Source organism: Mauremys mutica, chromosome 1 (genome assembly GCF_020497125.1).
Source record: "Mauremys mutica isolate MM-2020 ecotype Southern chromosome 1, ASM2049712v1, whole genome shotgun sequence".
NCBI classification, from domain to species: Eukaryota; Metazoa; Chordata; order Testudines; family Geoemydidae; genus Mauremys; species Mauremys mutica.
Genome location: NC_059072.1, coordinates 221781547 through 221803940, shown reverse-complemented (window position 1 = coordinate 221803940; position 22394 = coordinate 221781547). Strand labels below are relative to the sequence as shown.

The 22394-nt window shown below is 41.0% G+C and overlaps 1 protein-coding gene across 2 annotated transcripts in view; it reads right to left on the bottom strand.

The window, feature by feature from the left end:
* The window catches only part of APOO (apolipoprotein O), a 76259-nt gene that overhangs the window by 49368 nt on the left and 4497 nt on the right, over positions 1 to 22394 (bottom strand). Inside the window, exons 1-2 of one of the 2 annotated variants that reach the window (XM_045008498.1) lie at positions 11917 to 11940; positions 2454 to 2564 (exon numbers count right to left, since the gene is read on the bottom strand). In XM_045008498.1, the coding sequence (XP_044864433.1) occupies positions 2454 to 2561 (108 nt within the window). In that variant the 5' untranslated portion in view covers positions 2562 to 2564; positions 11917 to 11940. Of the gene's footprint in view, positions 1 to 2453; positions 2565 to 11916; positions 11941 to 22394 lie in introns of those variants that run through there. The other variant, XM_045008421.1, reaches the window with a different exon arrangement.

Genomic DNA, 22394 nt, shown 5'->3' with positions numbered 1-22394 from the left:
CAAGCCATTATTAAAGACTTTAAGTAGTTTTTAAATTAACAGTCTGGTGGGCTTTTTATTTAGCAGAGAATTTGAGATTTACAGAAAATTGTACTATGTTTTGGATGTTGCAATTGTTACTTTCAGTAGTAATGGACAGCATTAGCAACACTGTTGTAAATGACATAGGTGGGACATCTAAAGAAGTAGTATTTACATAATGAAGACACACCTAATGTCATTAGTAAGACTATGATTTAGTCACTGGTATTTTTAGTAAAAGTCATGGACAGGTCACAGCAATAACCAAAAAGTCTCAGCCAGTGTCCTGTCCGTGACTTTTACTAGAAATACCCCAACTAAATCTTAGGTGCTGGGGAGGAAGGGGTGCTCCAGTGGATGCTGCTCCTCCTCCAGGTGTGGGGGGGAGGTGCTGCTGCTCCTGGACCACTGCTCTGGGGCAGCGCCCGGGACCAGTTGCCTGGGGCCACTGGAGCAGTGGCTGGTGCAGCTGACCCCAGGGCTGCACCAGCCGCTCGGGCCATGGCACCAGCCACTGCGGAAGTCACAGAATCCATGACTTCCCTGACCTCCGTGAAAGACTCACAGCTATAGTCATTGGACATTAGCCTTTAAAAAAAAAAAAGTAAACTTGTGTCACTACCTGAAGACTGATACCTTAATACTCATTCTATTTTACATGCTATTGTCCTCTCTTGTTTATTTTCTTAAATATGAGCCGCAGAAGTTTTGGCAGAGATTTACAACCAGTTAATTGGAATGCATGCAAGAAAATGCATATATAATGAGTACTCTTTTTAAACAAAGTATGACAACTTATTTTCCTAAAGTAATAACACACACAAACTGCAGATTTGATGACATAGTACACAAGCAGCTTGACAGTCATTTCATTCTAAATCTTAAGTTCAGTCCCTCACAATACTCTCCAATAAGTTCCTTTTTAGGTTGACATTTCTCATACCTAGTGTTACCCCAAAACTACTTTTATTTAAGCCCTTTAAATTTCAACAAACCAAAAGCCGTTTTTAGTTGTAGGAAAGAATAATAATTCTTTAATGTCAAAAGTATTAGAGTGCAAAATGTTCCTAATTTTTTTTTAAAAAAGTCAATGCAACAAGCCAAGCACCAGTTTAAACCACAGAGGGACTCTTGGAGAAGCCTGAAGAGATCTTTTGGGTCTGGTGCTGTCTAAACAGACTTGGGGCTGTAAGCAAAGAAGTTATCCCCTGGTTTGTTGTGTTCCCCCTGCATTTGGAGAAGCAGCACTTTTGTACGTTCCTTGTGAATGAACAAGATGGCATCAAATAATATATCAGATTCCATGATCAGTTTCTATTCCCAACTGGAACAACTTACAAGGCCTCAAATTTTGACTAGCCATTCAGATCAAAAAAAGAGGTAACGGCCAATCCATACGCAGCTTTAGTGTATAAATAAATATGTTTTTAGTAACAGCTATCCAGATGAATGTACAACTAAAGTGCCCATAGGCTGTTATTTCTGTAACCCTGCTTTTCACCCTGATTTTTTTTCTGTTGTTGTTCATTGTGTTTTGTCCATATTTAAGCCCTGATCCTTCAGTGCAAAGTCTGGGGATCCCTGTACACATGTAGAATTGCAAGCTAGTAGGCTGCATTGCAGGATTGTAAACCAGAGAGGGCAGGGACCATGTTTCATCTCTACAGTTGTATTTTAAGATAGACAAGCTTTTGGCTTTGTTGCTTTACGTAAGCCTGCAAATGAAAGCCAACAGAACTCCTCATATAAACAGCACATAGTGTCTCTGCTGGAGATAAAGACATTCCTGTGGATTAGATATACTAGTATCGGCAGCTTTCTTAGGGCTGGTCCACACTAAGAAGCGGGGTCGAACTAGGGTACGCAAATTCAGCTACGTGAATAGCGTAGCTGAATTCGAAGTACCCTAGTTCGAACTACTCACCCGTCCAGACGCCGCGGAATTGAAGTCCGCGGCTCCAAGGTCGACTCCGCCACCGCCTTTTGCAGTGGTGGAGTACCGGAGTTCGAACTATCGCGTCCAGATTAGACGCGATAGTTCGAACTCCGAGAAGTCGAACTCACCGCGTCGACCCGGCTCGTAAGTGTAGACTAGCCCTTAGGCTAGAAAGCTACTCAACGAAAAATATTTTATTAGAGGTTTTTAGATATGGAAAAATACTACAGTATTTTGTACATGAGCAAGTCTCAAAATGTCAAACAGGCCTCAAAACATATAGTTAGGAAAAGTAAAAGCAGAGCTTATGGACTTTTGCATTGCAAGTTTAAATTAATTATTCTTTTTTCCTTGTAATATGAAGACAGACATGCAAACATTTTTGCCCTCCCAAAGTAAATGATCTTACTCTGTTAGACATGTGCTTCTTAATCTGCTAACATTACTCCACCGTCACCAGAACACTATGAATACAACCAGAACGGCAGGGTCTTACCTCATCAATTTTTAGCAACTCTTTTTTTGGAGTTTCCTTCTCCGAGGATGAAGCAAATACTTGGATGGACAGCAAGCTCAGACTAGCAGGTGCAGCCCCCAGACGCATTACCTAAACACAGTATACAATCATACACAGTTTATGCACTCAGCTGGAAACACGTTAAACAAGTATGTTTGAATACTTTCCATACAGAGAGCTATATGCACAGCAAATATAAACCTGAGTTGTGGTCAGAGGCAGGGCGTACTGGCACTGAAGAATGCAACATGCTCAACAGTAAGAGCCAAAATACTCAGAAAATCAAGTGTAGAGTTGAACAGCACAATATCTAGGGGTGTATATTTCCTGCATTTTCAACTCATAAGATTCCCCCCCCCCCCCCCGACACACACACTTGAATTACAAATTATGGCCAAATTTTGAACTGTAAGTACCTTAAGCCGTGCTCATAAATTCATAATTCACCCAATTTTACTGAAGTTGGGATTTGGAGATGTCATCACATTTCCTCCAGTAGAACCTGCTCAGCACCTGTGAAAGACGGCCCACTTCCACTACGGTGCCAAAATATGAAAGTTCTGACGCACAATCCCAGCCATCTCAGTCACTCAGAAGTATCTCCTACCTACATTCACATGGGAGCCTTGAATTAAGCATGCTGCAGACTGCTTAATTTATAAAGAGAAAGGTGCCATGGCTCAAGCAATTTTTTTTACTTTCATAACTGATGCAGCAAGCTCAGAGTTCTGGGGCTATGAACTGCCATGCCTAGAGGTTCAGCCCTGGCACAAATTAAGCACTAGCAACAGAGGTGACGTTGCCAGGTCAAAGTAAGAAGGAAAGACTATTGTATCTGAATACATAACAGGACTACCATCTTGAAAGCAGATATCTTTCCCATTTCCAGGATATGTGCTGCAATGCATCTTTTACACAGACTGCAAAGAGTGATGGAGTTTAAAACAGAAACAAATGGAATATGTGGCCACTCAAGATGACTGTGAATTGAAACTGGGAGCAAGGAACAAATTTTTCCAAAAGTGATTTGCCCCCACAACTCACCCAAAAATGCCAATTAATCCATACAAGATCCTTCCATAGTCTCACATTCATACAGTACTTTTCACAAATAAATTTGGTCTACACATGAAGTTGCACTGGTACAGTATAATTAAAGATGTTATGTTGCACCAATTTAGTTAAACTAGTGAAATCTTTATGTTTTAATAATGGTGATAATAGCAGCCCTTAGTAGTAGTGCAAATACCTTAGATCAGAGGTGGACAAACTACGGCCCACGGGCTGGATGTGACCCTCCTGCCCGGCCCCTGAGCTCCTGGCCCGGGAGTCTGGCCCCTGGCACCTCCCCCACTGTTCTCCTTCCCCCACAGCCTCAACTTGCTGCACCATCAGTGCAATGCTCTGGGCGGTGGGGCTCTTGCAGAGCTGAGGCCTAACCCAGTGCTCTGTGCTGTGCGGTGGTGTGGCTGACTCCAGCCGGGCAGCGCGGCTGCCTGTCCTGGTGCTCTGGTGCTCCAGACAGCACGGTACAGTGGCACAGAGCAGGGGGGGTTGGATAGAGGGCAGGGGAGTTCGGGGTGGTAGTCAGGGGTGTGGATAGGGGGCAGGGCGGTCAGAGGGCAAGGAACAGGGGGGTTGAATGGGTGCAGGGGTCCCGGGGTTGGGGGGAGTCAGGAATGAGAGGAGGGGTTGGATTGGACGGCGGGGGTGGGGGGCTGTCAGGGGACAGGGAGGAGTTGGATGGGGCAGGAGTCCTGGGGGAGTAGGCATCAGGGGCCGAGGAGCAGGGGGGGAGGGGTCAGATGGGGGGCAGGGGCCGGGCCATGTCTGGCTGTTTGGGGAGGCACAGCCTCCCCTAACCAGCCCTCCATACAATTTCAGAAACCCTATATGGGCCTCAGTTTGCCAAAAAGTTTGCCCGCCCCTGCCCTGGAGGTATGCTCCTCACCTCTGTCACTGCTGGTACACTTTCTTATCTAAAATTTCAACCACCAAGTATGTAGAGAAAACGTACTTATTTTACACACACACACCCCAAGTGTTTTTAAACCAAATTTCTTCCATCATGTCAGAGACTGCGTGCTGACTGAGGACTACGTTCAGTTTAAGTTTGTTTTATTTATATAAAAAAAAAAACTTCAAATGACAGCAGCAACTGTTTTTTAATTATCCACATACCAGATCAAACTGATAGACACCATGGCCCCCAACAGAAGGCAGCTCTCCAGGATTGAGTGCAGTGGAACAAGCCATATATGACTCTTGCTCTGCCATGTGGTCTAGAGCTGGCTGGCACTGCCCTAAGTGAATGTAGAATCAGCCCATAAGAGGCCAGAGCTAGACACGGTAGGAAAGGGGCTGAATACCTAGTAAGGTCTGCATGAGAAGCTCCTGTCCACCCCTTGAGAAATAAAGTTCTTCTATACCAGGGATCAGCAACTTTTGGCATGCAGTCCACCAGGGAAAGCCCCTTGGAGGGCCGGGCCAGTTTGTTTACCTGCCGTGTCCACAGGTTCGGCCAATCACGGCTCCCGCTGGCCGTGGTTCACCACTCCAGGCCAATGGGGGCTGCAGGAAGCAGCGCGGGCCGCCGCTTCGCACAGCCCCCATTGGGCTGGAATGCCAAACCACGGCCAGTAGGAGCTGCAATCGCCCGAATCTGCGGACGTGACAGGTAAACAAACTGGCCCGGCCTGCCAGGGGGCTTACCCTGGTGGGCCGCATGCCAAAGGTTGCCGATCCCTGCTCTATACCAAGGTCAATACACCCTTCAGCACAGCTGCTCTGAAAGGGGGAGGGGAACGCAAATTGGACGCATATGTAACGATGTGGGTGAACCTGGCACACTGTATTTTGTGATCCAACATCTCAAAAAACAACTAAACAGAATCTTATCAAACTTCTTAAAGCTTTTTACTCATGTGCCAAGACATATCATGTGAGAAGTAGCTCATAGGATCATGTATTTTTCAGGAAGTTTTAAGTGTTTGAAGGAGAAGGGGGTGTGGAGCAGGAGGAGGAGGATAGAAAAAAAACTGTTGCCTACAATGAAAGTGCTTTATCAGCCATAACTAGTGCCTTGCTAGCACAGCTGTATATCAAAACAATACTTTTGCCAGAACCATGAACTCTGTTACACAGCAGAGCAAAGATGTGACCTACTTTGTTAATAAAAAACATTTGCTTAAGCTAACAAGAAGCCTTTACACACACATTAATAGGCCTTGACAAGAATATAAATAATATTTAACTAATGATTAATTCTAGGGTGTATTCTTTCTGGGCTACTTGGAAGCTGTATGTTATTTTTATTTTACTGCAAGCCTGTTTTGCCACTAATCATACAAAAATCCGAAGTGCAATTTCATTTGTAAGTACTCCTTCAAGAAAGTTATACCCACTGGGATTTTTCAATAATAGTTTTTCCAAAACCATAATGAACAGCTCAAATATTTAAAGCTAGCATATGTTTCACACAAAGTTGTAATAAACTAAACAGTTTTACTGTGACAGCTACTAAACTATGAACTACACTTCAAAGAAGTCAGTAATTACTAAACTCCTATGTGATATAAAACTTCAAAAATGCAACTCCAAAATGGTTCTCCACTTCTCTGGTAATCTAATTTTCCTCTATTTAGCATGTGCAGATACAATGTTTGTGCCTTCAATCCAATCTCCTCTGCAATGAGTCTTCATTGTAGAAACATCCCGTATCTATACAAAACCAAGCTGCTTTCGCTGAATTATCTTTCAATTTCTTAATGACAACTCCAATGTAAAAAAACAAATTAATAATTTACTGTACTGTTGGGCAGCAGACCAAAACTTAAACAAGTAGTTTGTATGTTTATAGAAGAGAAAAATCAGTATTTAAGTTTTCAAGTAGTCTCCTTACTTCTTTCGGAGAAAAACCTCATTGACTATATTATTTCCAGATTGTTCGAGGTTTTTCTTTTCTGCAGTATCGTATTACAATAGAAAAAATAATTTAGAAAAGAAAACACATGGATGCGAGCTATTGGGACTCAAGGAACTTGGATATAGGAAGAGGAAGTAGGAGTATTACCACTCTTTCTTTGTTAAGAAATTAGATTAAGTAGCCATAACCAATGGAGCAAAAGTATTAAATCTAGTACAGTAAATTTAAGTAGAAGCTCAAAAGTTACAAACACCTTGGGAATGGAGGTTGTTCATAACTCTGAACAAAACATCATGGTTGTTCTTTCAAAAGTTTACAACTGAACATGGACTTAATACAGCTTTGAAACTTTACTATGCAGAAGAAAAATGCTGCTCCCCTCCCGCTTTTTTAGTAGTTACATTTACTACAGTACTGTATTTACTGCCCTTCCCCTCCCGCCCCCCCCCTTTTTTTTTTTTTGGTCTCTGCTGCTGCCTGATTGCATATTTCTGGTTCCAAATGAGGTGGGTGGTTGACTGGTTGGTTCATAACTCTCAGGTTCTACTATAATTTTTTTTATTTTTAAAGTGATATATAAAATGTCTCACCAAAGTATGTATTATATGGTCCCATTCCAGCACACCTCAGTTCTCAAATAAGAATCAATATTTATAGGGGTACACACAGACAGAGCAAGGGAGTTAGATTTATTGTTCATACTGTAGTAGTACCAGAAGTGCACCAGACACTTTCAACAGGGTGTTTTTTATTTACTTTATAATGAGAACTAATTTAAATTACAAGAATATATTAATCTTCCACTTCTAAAGAGAGGGCACCCTTCAAGTCACAGCAGCACTGTAATGGCCCTATACATCAATAAAGTTTGTACCACACAAAACCATAGCTAAAAGATTTTTTTTAAATGTTTTATATACACAGAAACATTATTTACTTTAGATCGTGAAAGGTTAGCTTGTCCCATTTTCTGTTTTCAGAATTTACTTTAGAATCTGATTTTGTAATACTGTACTAAGAATAATTCCTAACTTATCTATTTTAGAAAGCATTCTGATATTAATTGTATCTTCAACTTGCTTCACTCTTACTGCTATTCAGTGGGTACCAAAAAAAGATTGCATAAGTGCACAAATTTTCTCCAGCCAATGCTCTGTATTTTTATAGCTGACAAAAAATAAGTGACGAGTGTTGCTTTTGCAAATAGTGAACAGACTTCAGCTTTACTTGTAGAGCAAACTATATCAGCAAACTGGTGGAGGAAGGCTATCATATTTCATCTTGCATTGTTTTGTTTTACTTTCTAGAGTCTCAAAAATATTTAACAATTAAAAAAATTCCCATAGGAAAAATAAATCCTATTCTGCCTCAGAAGATAAACAGGAAAAAGGAGCTAAGGGACAAAGTGGAGCTTTTTTCTGGGATGATTTCTTCTATGTAAATTTCCTAGGGCTTTTCTACACAAACACTTAGCTTGGGGCAAGCTGGAGTGTAAATCTACCCCACACCAGCCTGGCACATATTAAGGGTCTGTGTGGACCCTGCTGCTGCACACTAAATGTTCCCTAGTACTCTTTGATCTAACCCATTTCAAACAGTGCACTGCAGGGTAGTGCAGTGGAGTCGCATCTTATGTGGGGGTTAGGTTCTAAAGTCAGCGTGTAAGGCAAAAAATCGTGTATAGTCAAAATTACCCTTGAAAATCCCTTAAATCGCCCATAAAGTACAGTATACTGTACATGGTTTTGTGTATACAACCCTGTACAGTAATATGTACAAATGTATAATGTATACAGTAATGTACAGTATATAATAAAGAGTACATATGCAAAATATAATTTTACAGTACTGTATTTTTAATTACAGGGGGTTGTCAGGGCTTGATGTCGATCCAGGTGACTTAGAGCGAGTTGTATACGAAATGGTTGGCTCTGGTTCAGCTCAAGAAGTTGATTGCGTAGGCTCATCTGCTGCTGGTTGTTTTTCCTTGAAAAACACGGTGATCGGCAACTGTCGTGGTTGTCTCTTGAGCTGCTCAAACATTTCTTGATATGGTCTCAAATCGTCCATAATACTACGTGTGATTTTGAGGCTTCATTCCACAGAAGGATCGTATTCAGAAATTAAATCATTCAAGTGTTTCGCTGCTTGGAACACTTCAGCAAATTTATAAAGATTCCAACTTGCTGGCTCTTCCTGTTTGTCGTCATCATCTTCGCCTACTGTAGACGATTTTATCAGTTCCTCTAACTCTTCGTTAGTCAAGGTTTCTCTATGGCTCTCAATTAATTCTTCAATTTCTTCCTTAAGGATGTCAATGAAGCCAACACCACCCACTTGCCTGGCCACCTGAACAATGCATTTCACTTCTTTGTCAATGGTCGGGAAACCCTTAAAATCATTCACACGTTCTTTCCATAGGTTTCGCCAACATGCATTGACTGTTTCAGGCTTGACTGCATCCATTGCCTGTTTAATATAAGTAATGCAATCGGCAATGTTGAAGGACTTCCTACACTCCATCACATTAAGATTGGGATCAGCATCCATAGCGCTACGTATCCGTGAGAACATAAGCCTCATGTACGTGGCCTTGAAACAGCGAATCACGCCTTGTTCGAGATGTTGGAGGTGGTATTGGGGCGGGGGGAGACAGACGACTTCAGTGTCGTTATGTGAAAACCAGAGTGCTGCAGGGTGGCCAGGAGCATTGTCTACAATCAGCAACACTTTAAAGTCAAGTCCTTTCTCTTCGAGGTACAGCTTGACCTGTGGAATGAAACACTTGTGGAACCAATCCAGAAATAATGCTGCCGTCACCCAAGCTTTTTTATTTGACTGCCAGAACACAGGCAGGAGATTTTTGTTCTTGCCTTTTAGGGCACGGGAATCTGCAGCCCTGTAGAGCAAGCCTGGCTTTATTAAATGCCCAACTGCACTGCCACAAAGCAACACGGTCTTTAGATGCTTTGAAGCCAGGGGCTTGTCGAAATGTAAGTGCGGTTGGTCATTTTTTTTCCAAAAGAGCCCAGTGTCATCGGCATTAAAAACTTGTTCTGGAAGATAGCCCTTTTCTTCTAAGATTTTCTTTAGTTGTTCAGGGTAGGCTTTTGCTACCTCTTCATTGGCAGAGGCAGCTTCACCAGTAGTATGTACGTTTTTGAGGTTGAAGTGCTTCCTAAAACTGTTAAGCCAACCTTGGCTGGCTTTGAATTCCTTCTCATCGGAAGGCTGTCCCTCTTCGGCAGCAGGTTTGAACAGCATGTAGAGTCTAAGAGCCTTTTCTCGCAACATGTTGCCATCGATAGGCACATGTTTACGGTTCATGTCTTCTAGCCATAAGTTTAATGCCTTTTCAGTCTTCACTAAAGTCTTATCACGAACCTGGCTCGTTACCTTAGCAGTTATTGGAGCACTTGATGCCACCGCTTGACGAATTTCTCTCTCTCGAATTTTGATGGCACGGATGCTAGATTCGTTGCAGACATATTTACACGCCACGTTGGAGACCAACATACTGTCTCTCAATAAGTCCAACACAGCCAGTTTTTCCTCCAGCATTGGAACAGATCGCTGTTTCTTTGGCTGAGCACCAGATGAAGTAGTTAGCTTGTGTTTAAGGGCCACGTTGTATGAAAAACACGTATCTTTAAACACTAGAATCACACTCACTGCAGCGAGATGCTCACACTATGAGAGGAACTGAGACTGAATGAGGGAACAGCAGATTCACGTCTCCCATCTCACCTCACTCCAGGGCATACACTCATTGAGTGGAATGGTGGGTGGAATCACCTGCACTATTTATAGGTATCTTGTTGTTTTTCTTTTTTTTGCCAAGCGTATATAGTTGAATTTGCGTAAGTTAAATGTGCTTATGATGTGACTCACCTGTACATTTGTACTCCAGCAAACCATATGTTCATGTAGACAAGCCCCAAACGCTGCTGGATTGCCTTTGGGTTTTTTTTTGAACTGTCAGGTTCTCAAGACTGGAGAATCTTAAACGCACTCATAATGAAGGGTGGGCAATCACTGCCCTAGTACACAGAGAAAGTGTTCTTTCCCTCTTGTATCCTTGAGTACAAATATCAAGAAGGAACAACTGGCCATTTCCCCATTGCCTGAAGTCAGGGGGTAGGTTTTAGGCATTGGGATTTGCCCACCTGTGATGAGCCAGATACTCCATTATCATCTACCATGGATGTATCACACTTCCTCTAAATTAAACATCTGTACTAGCCACTCTAAGAGAGGGTTCTGAACTGGATGCACCATCATGTGACCTAGTATGGCAGATTCTATGTTCCTAAAATATCCCTTCAAACATTTGTTTTCTTCACTGACCACTGAGATTGGTGTGTCATTATAGCGTCCTCTACTGGCACTGGCTCCCCCTCCTCCCCCGTAAACAAATTCTGCAAGATATGTTTTAAAAGAAAACTGCTAACTCTTACAAACAAAATAAAACAGACAAATAATTGTATGGCCAAGAGTGTAACATAAATAAAGTGCTATTTACATAAGCCAAATTGTCCAAGTTGGAATCCTGAAATGGCCTTTATTTTCAGAAACGCTCAGCACCCACAACACTCCCCATTGAATTCAAGGGTAGATGTTGGTATTCAGCCCCTCTGTAAATCAGGGCACTTCTATTTAGGTGCTTAACTTTAGACGGCCAGGTTTGAAAAGTTTGGTCTCTATAAGTACCTATTACATCTTTAGGAAAAAGTTGGATGGCTTGGAAAGCAGAAGTGAATTAAATCATTTATGATCTGGTTGCTTACTTATTCAGCAAACTAGACATGACGCCATATTTGAAACAAATTACTTTAGGGGTGGAAAGTTTTGCCTTCTCACCCTCTCTTACTAAAGGGAAAGTAGAAGCTGGAATTTCACAGAACCAAAACACTTTATACCTGCCCTGTGTACGAAGAGAGAGACATACATACCAGCCACCAAACTCAACTGTAATTTTAAAACAGATTGTGTTTTCTTTTTAAAGTCATTTGATATAAAGGTTTAACACTGACATTTTAAAGTTTAACATTTAAAATAAAACATAATTTGGCAAGAATATCAGTTTCAAGATCTCCAGAGGCAGCTAATACATATCCTCTGGCCCTGAAAGAAGAAACAAAATATTCAAAAACAAAGGGAAATGTTCAAACTACTAGATTTAGGTCAGACAACAGTTTGCTCTCCCTCCTTCTTGTAAAGGGATTGACTATCAACTACTATAATCTTCAGAGGGGGTAGCTGTGTCAGTCTGTATCAGCAAAAACAATGAGGAGTCCTGGTGGCATCTTAGAGACTAACAAATTTATCTGGGCATAAGCTTTCGTGGGCTACTTTTTTGTAGTGACCCAGCCACTCCCATCTCCTACAGTGCCCAACTAAAACCTCTCCAGCGCATCATCAAGGATCTACAACCTATCCTGAAGGACGATCCCTCACTCTCACAGGCCTTGGGAGACAGGCCAGTCCTCGCTTACAGACAGCCCCCCAAATACTCACCGGTAACTACTCACCACACAACAAACACTAACCCAGTGAAGGGTATGCTTATGTTCATTTTGGAGAAAATGTGGTTTGCAGGGTGCTTATGCATAGGGAAGCATGCTGTGGCTCACCACCCTAGGAACATTCTAGAGAAGGCTGGGGGGGCCGGGGGGAGCTCAGCATGTGGAATGGAGAACTATGAGCATGTGATAAAGAAATCCATATATGGAAAGGTTAACTCCTATTGGTTAGAGGTTCATGTTAGTTATGTAACTTGTTATGTAAGTGCCATGTGCTATAAAATAGCACGGGGAGGGGCTCCTTGCTGGAGGGACTCTGCCTGATTTTTTGTACCAAGGGCTCTCCTTTTGTATATATTAAATAAAGCCTTGTTGAACTGAATTGAATCACATTGAACTGAATCGAATCGCATCACATGTAATCGAAGTCCCTTGATTTCTACCCAGCATCAGACTCAATGGGAACCACAAAATCCCAACACCAGGAACCAATCCCTGCAAGAAACCCCGTTGCCAACTCTGTCCGCATATCTATTCAAGGGACACAATCATAGGACCTAACCACATCATCCACACCATCAGGGGCTCGTTCACCTGCACATCTACCAATATGATATATGCCATCATGTGCCAGCAATGCCCCTCTGCCATGTACATTGGCCAAACCGGACAGTCTATATGCAAAAGAATAAATGGACACAAATCAGACGTCAAGAATTGTAACATTCAAAAACCAGTAGGAGAGCACTTCAATCTCCCTGTACACTCAATAACAGAGTTAAAAGTGGCCATTCTTCCACACAAAAAAAACTTCAAAAAACAGACTTCAATGAGAAACTGCAGAACTGGAATTAATTTGCAAATTTGACACCATGAAATTAGGCCTGATTAACGACTGGGAATGTCTGGGTCACTATAAAAAGGAAAATTTCCTTCTGTTGATATTCACCCCTTCTTGTCAACTGCTGGGAATGGGCCACATCCACCCTGACTGAATTGACATCATTAGCACTGACCCCCCACTTGGAAAGGCAACTCTCATCTTTTCATGTGCTGTATATATTTATACCTGCCTACCATATTTTTCACTTCATGCATCTGATGAAGTGGGTTATAGCCCATGAAAGCTTATGCCCAAATAAATTTGTTAGTTTCCAAGTTGCCAGAAGGACTCCTCATTGTTTTTATTATAAATCTTGTGACATAAAGTTTGTGTTCTACAATTACATGTGTAAATTAGAGATCAAATCTGCTGTTGCAAGCAATTAGTTGTACTGAGACTGTGGGTAGGAAGTGAATATGTAAAGACCAAGGGGGAAAAACAGCAGTTCAACATGTGATATGAATCTAACCAATGAAAAATAATTTCTAGTTTAGCTGCTCTAAATTTATCAACATAGTACAGTTTGCTCAGCTTTGGACTTGAGAATTTTGTCCTAAAATACCTAAGAAAGTTGATTTTTCCTTTACTTATCACTAGTTTCTTCATTTATATAGAAAATAACAAAGTCTTAAAACAAGTGCTTTGATCTAGTGTAGTAATTTAATTGGAAACAAACTATATACATTTTACATTACTGTAGTTTTTCTGACATACAACAACTGGCAATTCTTTCTTGTCCTAACTGTAAAGCTACAACTAACAAAATATCATGCAGGCATATTAGCCAAGAGCAAATGGTCTTCTTAGAAAGTAAAAGCACCGAATAAATGTTAACAGTTTTAAAAACACCACCACATACTCTACAAGTATCTAAAGACTTAAATATTCCAAAGTTTGGAAATATCACGTGTATTCTGAGAAATGAAGAACAGACAGCAATGGAAATGCATGAATTTAAGAAGCAAAAAACCTCAACAGCACAGCATATTTTTTTCAGAGGTTTAAAAACGCCTAAACCACTTTGAACCAGTACTGAATTTAGATAACTAGAAGGAAGGAAAATGTGATTAAAATATTAATGTGTACTTAGTATTTTTGTGCTATTTATATTTTAATATAGTCGGTAAAGAGAGCTCCAGGGTAACAGTAATTAAATTTTAGTGAAATTAAAAATCAGTCTGAGCCTGAATCACGACAACCTAACAAGAAGCTGTTTTCACAGTGAAAAGCAACAGCAAAATAACATGCTGTTAAAAGTGGACAGATAATTCCAATTTATCAGATCTTTTGACTGTAAACAACTGGAATTCAAACAAAAATTAGTGAATTACCACACACACCACCTCATTTTTCTGGAGTGAATTTTATGAGTGATTTTACAATTAAGGCTTTCATTTTTAATGCCAACTTTGCTGATTATCATCACTTGGAACTATGTGGCATATACAGTAGAACCTCAGAGTTACAAACACCTCAGGAATGGAGGTTGTTCGTAACTCTGAAATGTTCTTAACTCTGAACAAAACTTTCTGGTTGTTCTTTCAAAAGTTTAAAACAGAACATTGACTTAATACAGCTTTGAAACTTTACTATGCAGAAGAAAAATTCTGCTTTCCCTTTATTTTTTTAGTAGTTTATGTTTAACACAGTACTGTCCTGTATTTGCCTTTTTGGGGGGATCTCTGCTGCTGTGTGATTGAGTACCTCCGGTTCCAAATGAGGTGTGTAGCTGACCAGTCAGTTCGAAACTCTGGTTTCATAACTCTGAAGTTCTAATGTAGTGAAAAATATAGCTTACAAGGGAAATTAGTGCAAATCATCCATTCAAATTACTGTAAAATTCAAAGTCCCCACTTGACTTGGTGTGAATAGAGCTGGTCAGGAATTTTCTGACAAAACAGGTTGCCATCAGAAAAAGCCACTTTGTCGAAACCAAAATGTTTTGGAAAAGTATCTGTTTCATGGAATTATAGAAATGTAGGGCTGAAAGGGATCTTGAGAGGTCATCTACTCCGACCCACACACACTGAGGCAAGATTAATTAAACCTAGGCCTCCCTGACAGATATTTGTCAAACCTGTTCTCGAATCACATTGACTTGGATTGCACTGGATAGCTGAGTGGCAGCCTGTAAGTCCCCCTCCCCAACAGTCCGTGCAGCTGCTTGGAGGGGGTATAGCAAACTCTTGTGATGGTAGTTGTGGGTTCTGGCAAGCCAGGGTAAAGGATTTTTTGGATAAATGGAGAGGGAAGAACCGGGGCCCATACCCGGTACAGGGGTCAACCTGGGATGAGATTAAAAAGGAAATGGAGGCAGTGTTAGGAGATCCAGAGGGATGGGGGGTGGCTGAGGAGCCCATTCTCCTTTGGTATATGGGTAGTGGTAGAAGGCTCCTGCCCATTGGCCTTCCAGGGAAAGGAAGCACTTCAGTCCACTTGTGAGAGGTTTGAAGTAGGGGCAACATTATAGGAAGCTGCCAGTAATCTTTTAAGTTTGGTGCTGTTTCAGCAAGGGCTGCTGAAGCGTTGTAAAGTAGTTAGGGGTGGTTAAGATGATTTGGCACAACAGGGTTTATAGGCAGAAGCAGAGTTAACAGATCACCTTTACAGACAGGAGCTGGGACTTGGTCCTGGGGGAGTGGAGGGAAAAAAGAAAAGGTTTCAAAGTGAAAAATGGCAGAGTCTGCAGGAGCAGGTAACAACCCCCACTCTTCTCCCAGAGCCAGGATGAGAACCTGGGGGTAAGGGTTCCCAACTGTTTCAACCCAGGGAGCCTACGCTTGGTTCAGAGCTAACCATATCCTTTTCCTTCTTCTTCCTCTTAGTTTACTTAATTTGCTACTGGTAGCCTATACTTTAAACTGACCTGACAGGCTTAATTGGTTTCTTTCCACTTCTTCCCTCTCCACTCCCCCTGCCTTTCCACGTTTTATTTTTCTGAAGTCTTAATGGAGGGTACTTTGGATACTTATGTGAAATGTTTTTTGTTTTGTTTGGGACAAAGTATGACAGAGGTCTGCTATATTCCACTGGAATTTTTTGGAGTAAAAGATCCATGGGCAACCATGGAGACAAACGTTTTACTGCCTTTTGAACAGTCTCAAGGTAAAGACAGCACAGGTTAAGGCAGCTGTGTGGCAATAATTGTACTTGGTGGCTGAGTGGTTACAGACAAATTGCACTACCTTAAAGAACTAAATGTAGGAGTAAGTGATTTAAAGAAGTGAAAAGTTACAAAATACCTTTTGCAAAAATTGATAATACAGGGTTTGGAGGAAAGTAAACATTTAGGACTTGTGGAAATGGTAAAAGGTAACAGTTGTGGTGTTACAAGAAGCAACTCTTTTTGGTTTGATAATAGAACCCAGTTATATAAATGTAACTGTATGTGCAACTCTGTGCAGTCACATTGGATGGAAGCTTGGTAATTAAATTATACCAGGGGGTCAAGATAGAGTGGCTACTACCACCACTGTGCTTCTGTCCCCAGAAGCCTTTACCGCTATTGAGGGAAAATGGGCCCTTTCCCCACAAAAATGGTCTATAAGGGACTGCTGCAGGCAGAGAAATAATCTGATCAAAATACATTACCCAATAGTCAAATAAATCAAAATCACTAAAGGAACGTCAGGGGTTTCAATTGGAACTTAACTTGACTGCCCCTGGCTGTCTCTGGTTGTACAAGATGGGAATATAAATCGGGGTACAGTTGTGTAAAAGAGTAATCACAGTGCAAGGGATGTTAGGCAAAAGATAATTTTGTGTGCACGCACAGGAAAAAGAAAAGGAAAAGGGGAGCAATGATGGGAACACTGAGCCTTGGGGTGGCTGTGGGGAAATCGGATTGTCGCTTTGGTGGGGGTGCATGAAAAAACTGTGGGCATGGGAGAGGCAGTTACACCTTGTGTAGAATTAATATGGCTAATATAATGTAATGGAGGTTAAACTATTTCCCAGGACGTGTGCAGTGTATATTGGAAAAGGGGTAAAAGAAATGCAAACAAAACATGGTACTTAATTAAAATCCTATTAGGGCTCCAAAAGTAGCCACAATAGGTTGTGCTCTCTTTTTCAGATCTGTGTGTGTTTTGGAGCAGGAAATGAAAGTGAAAAGTAATCAGAATTCTGGAGGAAGTGGAACGTGTCCCTTTTAAGACAGTCTCTGAGCTGCTGATAGCTTTGGATCCAAAAGCAAGCCAAGAAAGCCTCTGTGTGGATGCAAATTACCTAGCTTATGGGGGAAGGAGGAAACTGCCCATAAGTAGCAGCACAAAGAACTTGCAAATAATGAATATATCTAGTCAGCAAACAAGCTACTAAAAGACTCAGATTATGGCCCTCCAGAAAAGGGAGGTGAAAAACAAGTCAAGCCTGAAAATAAGGCAGACAGGTTAACCCTAACGGGTGTGTGTGTGTACAGAGCAGAAATCTGAAGCTGTCTCTCAGCTATTACCTGAGAATAAACTTAAAACTTGGTACCACAGAGAAACTATTGAAAACCTGGTCTGTTGTACAAGAGGGGAAACTGAGGTACACCACCTCATGAATTTCATAAATGACCAGTGAGTGGGGTAATTCACTAGCCTGACTATAGAACAAAATAAGGACAGCCTGGAGGTAATTCTTCTGTTTTTCCTGCAATTAGCAAGGAAATTTGTAAAAGGAATTGGTATTAAGCAATAATCTATCCCTACCAGGGGGTGGAAATTGTTTCTTTTGTTTTTCAGACACTCTACAAGCATGCTGGCACCAGCGGAAGAATAACCCAGAATACCATGGAACTATGTTTTGTGTTGTTTGTCTGTAGTGTTTGTCTTGTTGCTAGCATCACTGTGTTTCAATGAACAGAAAACCTCATGACGTGGGTGGGGATGGCTTCAAAAGGCTGACCTGGGGGGGGAGACGGGTATGGGAATGCAAAATGCTCAATTAGGAGGCCAGCACCTGTATAATAGTTATCATGGTGCCTGGAAATAGAATGGCAACTAAGGTGGGCCCCACAAGCCCTATGGGAATAATGAGAAGGGGAGGAGCTCACTGGGAATCAATGGAGGGGTGTGTGAAATGGTGTATATCCAGATAAGATGTTTGGCTGTGCCCCTCTCCTATGACTATGGAGGAGCAGGATCTATAGCCTATGGCAAGGGGTGGACAATTGGGTGTACTGTGTATGAGGTGTTTTCCTGGAAATCTACATATTACTGGGGGCACAATTACACCAGCCCATAACCAAACTATACACAGCTATATGGACTTTAGAGCACAAATGGATCTGTAAATCTTATTGCTATGAATAACTGAACCAGGCCATACTGCCTGATTCCATACCAAGTGGTTAAGTTGGTTTGGACAATAACCCATTTCTCTGTGGACATTCAGTGGACTTATGATATGGACAAAAGCATGTAAAACCTGCAGGGGCAGCTTGTTGCAACTGTCAGCAACTGGACACATTAAGATCTTAACCCTGTAAAAGGAGGAGAGGCAGTGTTTTGGTGGTGGCTCGAATGTTGAATCATACTTCAGTGGTCAGGACTCGGTGTTGCTGTGGACTGTGTATTGTTAACTGTACTTGTGTTACGTCGCATATGGAGATAACCTGTAAGTAATCGCTTCTCGGCTCTATGTGCTAAGATGTGAAAAAAATTATCTAAGCCCTCCCCTACCCCGCAGTGTACTAGACAACCCAGAGCCAACCTTCTCGGGCCCACTATAGTGAGAAGTCTGGAACACTAATTGGAATAGGTGTGGTATGCCCGTATGAGAGAAGGTGCAGGGCACTATACCACACAAGGGGCAGTGGGACAAATGGAATATCAACACCTTCCACCTTGATGCCTGGCCCTATCAGGAAATGTCACCATATGTCCTATGCTTTTCCAGGGATACCTGGGCAGGAGGATCCCAAAAGAAAAAGAAAAAAAAAGGCGGGGTGGAGTGTTAGGATATAGATATTCAGGCCTGTCTGCAAAGGCCTTTACTTTAAGAATTTAGGTGTATTCTTATCACTTAGCTAGTTATAGAGGTATAAAAGAAAATCAAAATCACTGACAGTGTAAAGGCCTTCTCTTACTGTGACAGTCTGAGGCCTTGTTCTTAGGCTAAGCCTTTGGTTAAGCAGCAAAGGCAGACATAAACTGCGAAGTGTATGGTCACATCCTTACATTCCAAACTAGTCACATTGAAATAAGGTGCTATTGGGCTGTTAGAAATACAATCCTGTCCTGATATTCCTATCACCTCCAGAGAAAGGGAAGAGCCTAGAAGATGTAAAAGGAAACTTACTTTGATAGCATCCTGTCTGGCAAGAACTCATTTATCAATAGCTGGGATGTGAAATCCTCATTTCTGTATTGTTCTATCACTGTAGTCTCTACTTCCCTATTCTTTGTCTGTATAACCTCTGTCTGGTTCTGTGATTGTTTCTGTGTGCTGTATAATTAATTTTGTTGGGTGTAAACCAATTAAGGTGGTGGGATATAATTGGTTAAATAATTATGTTACAATATGTTAGGATTGGTTAGTTAAATTTCAGTAAAATGATTGGTTAAGGTATAGCTAAGCAGAACTCTTGTTTTACTATATAGTCTGCAGTCAATCAGGAAGTAAGGGGAGGGAATGTGAACAGGGAATGGGAGTGGGGGAATTGGAATCATGTTTTGCTAAGGGCGGGGAATGGGAACAGGGACACAGGCAAGGCTCTGTGATGTCAGAGCTGGGAAGGGGGACCCTGAGGAAGGAAACTGGAATCATGCTTGCTGGAAGTTCACTCCAATAAATATCAAATTGTTTGCGCCTTCGGACTTCGGGTATTGTTGCTCTCTGTTCATGCGAGAAGGACCAGGGAAGTGAGAGGGTGAAGGAATAAGCCCCCTAACAGTGTCTGTTTCATGGAATCATAGAAATGTAGGGCTGGAAGGAATCTCGAGAGGTAATCTAGTCTCTCACACACACATCTCTCTCTCTCTCTCTCACTCTCTCTCTCTATATATATATAACCTTGGCCTCCCTGACAGATATTTGTCAAACCTGTTCTTAAAAACCTTCAGTGAGTTGGATTCCACAACCTCCCTGGGTAACCAGCTCTATTGCTTAACTAGTCTTATAGTTTGAAAGATTTTTCCTAATAACTATCCTACATTTCTCTTCTGAAAATTAAGCTGATTATGTTTTGTCCTACCCTCAGCGGACATGGAGAACAACTCTTCACCATTATTTTTATAACAATCTTTTACATATTTGAAGACTCAAATCCCCATCTTTGACTATCTTCTTTAGGCCAAACAAACCCAATTTTTTCAAAAGCCACGTCTATGCTACAAGTTTGTTGGCATAGCTATGCCACTCAGGGGTGTTAAACAAAAACAAAACAAACAAACATCCACCCCCTAGTCACCATAGCTATGCCAAAAATAAAAGTGTTTCTGTTGGCCCAGCTAGTGCTGTTCCTGGAGGCGGTATTATACCAGGAGCAAACCTTTCTTCTGTCAATATATGCTGCGTCTACAGCAGGGGGCTCTGCTGATAGAGCTACACCAGTACAGCTGTATTGGCAGAGCCCATGTAGCATAGACCAGCCCAACCTTTCCTCAGAGGTCATATTTTCTAAATCTTTTATCATTTCTGTTGCTCTCCTTCTGCAGAACCCTGCCTAGTTTCCTGCCAGCTTGTCAGGAGCCCCAGGTCTTCCAAGGTCTGCAGCTGTGGGGCAGCCCTGCTATGTGCTGTGCTCCAGTGGATCCAAGAACTTTCAGGATCCCTGCAGCAGAGCTGCAATGCCTGGCTCCAAGGTGGATAAAAATCAATGATTATTTAAAAAAAATAAAAAAAAATCAGATTTTTTAATTTAAATCAGATAAATTATAGCTCAAAGATATCTCATCATGGAATAGGGATTATAAATTCTAATTCTATAGTATGAGACAATATATTCATGTAATGTTTAAGAAAAGTTTTGTAAATGAGTTCCAATAGTTCACGGATTACAGACCCAATCTTAAGGGGTTCCATAGGCTTCTGTACAGATTATTTAGGTTAATCTTTCTATCTATCCAATGGGACTCAGTGCTTAGTCTAGAAGATACCATCAGAGATGCTTAGTTTTGCAGTTCTCAAACTGTGGATTTGTCTCTCCAGAGATAACTTGCTTGTTAACAGCAAAAATGTTTTAAAATAAATAAATAATATATAGAGGTGAGAAATAACAGACCTCAACTCTGTTGTCCCTCTGCAAATTTGTGTACACAGAGTCAATCCCTTACCTCTCTCTAAAAGTGCAAAGTTTTAAAAAGTTCAACAAATAGAAGATTGTTGGGGGCTGAATAGATCTGGACAAGGAGAAGAAGTCTGGAGAAAAATGTGAGACAGGAGGGACAGGCAGTACAAACAAACATAAAACTGTTTGAGCAGCATATTCCAGAAGTCTCGAGGTCTTTCTGAGTACAGCCTTCATTGATTTGAGATCTACCATACCATTCTCTCACTAGAAGGGAAAACCTATAACGGCAGCAGGCTGTAAAAGAGACCCAGTTTGGGAATAAGAACCATTTAAGAAATATATGTTTGTTGATGCTGTTTTAAAGAAAGTCATCAGTGAACTGGTGGAAGTCACGTAAACACTTGGATTCAGAGACTGTTGAAGTGATAATCTCACTTTTGACAGCAGCAGCTTCTTCTGCCAGTGCAGAAAGAATATTTTCTTCCTTTGGACTAATTCTTTCCAAATTGAGAAATTGTTTGGGACCTGAAAAAGCAGGAAAGCTTGTTTTTCTTTTCCAGATTATGAACAAACAGGAAAATGAAGGTGAAGATGACTGAGTTAGCTGCACAAGCCAATATTTTAAGTTTCTATTGTTGACCTGGCTGACGTAGTTGATTTAATTATTTTTTAAAATATTTCATTTAACTATTTTAGTTAAAAACAATTAACAAAAACAAACCTGATTTTAAAAAACTTGAATGTTTAACTAAATTCAAAAATTCATATGCTTGTTTTGTTAAAACATTATGTGTTTGCTGTTGAAGAAAAAATCCAGAATACATAATAATGTTGTTTTAGTTAAAGAAAACAATTTAAATGTCTGTCTGGTGATGTTCTCCTCCTAATACAGCATGGCAAGAAAATCCTCCAAATATTAATGATTAACCTGTTGAATTGGAGAGAGTTCACCTCCAAGTGACTTCATAAATATTTGCTTCAATTGAAATGAAATAACCAAACAATCATTTGTTTTCTGATATAGCTGTAAAAACTAATCTGAAAAGTTTTCAAAATAAATCACTTTAAAAATGTATAGTGTGTACCTTCTAAAACTGAAACCTACATCTATCTCTGAGCTGTGAAGAATATGTATTAAGGTTATAACAACCAAGCATGCACCTTTATGTAAAAATCCATGATTAAATCGAGACTTCCTGACTAGTGATTTAAATCAATCATGATTTAAATCTATTTTATTTAAATCAAATCCACCCTGCCTGACTCCAAGGTAAGGGGTCTTGAAGCCCTGAGAAACCCTCCTCAGAGTTTCCTGGTAAGAGCCTAGAAGCCCTCAGAGCCACACCTGAGCTGGGAGCCTCAGAGCTTAGGT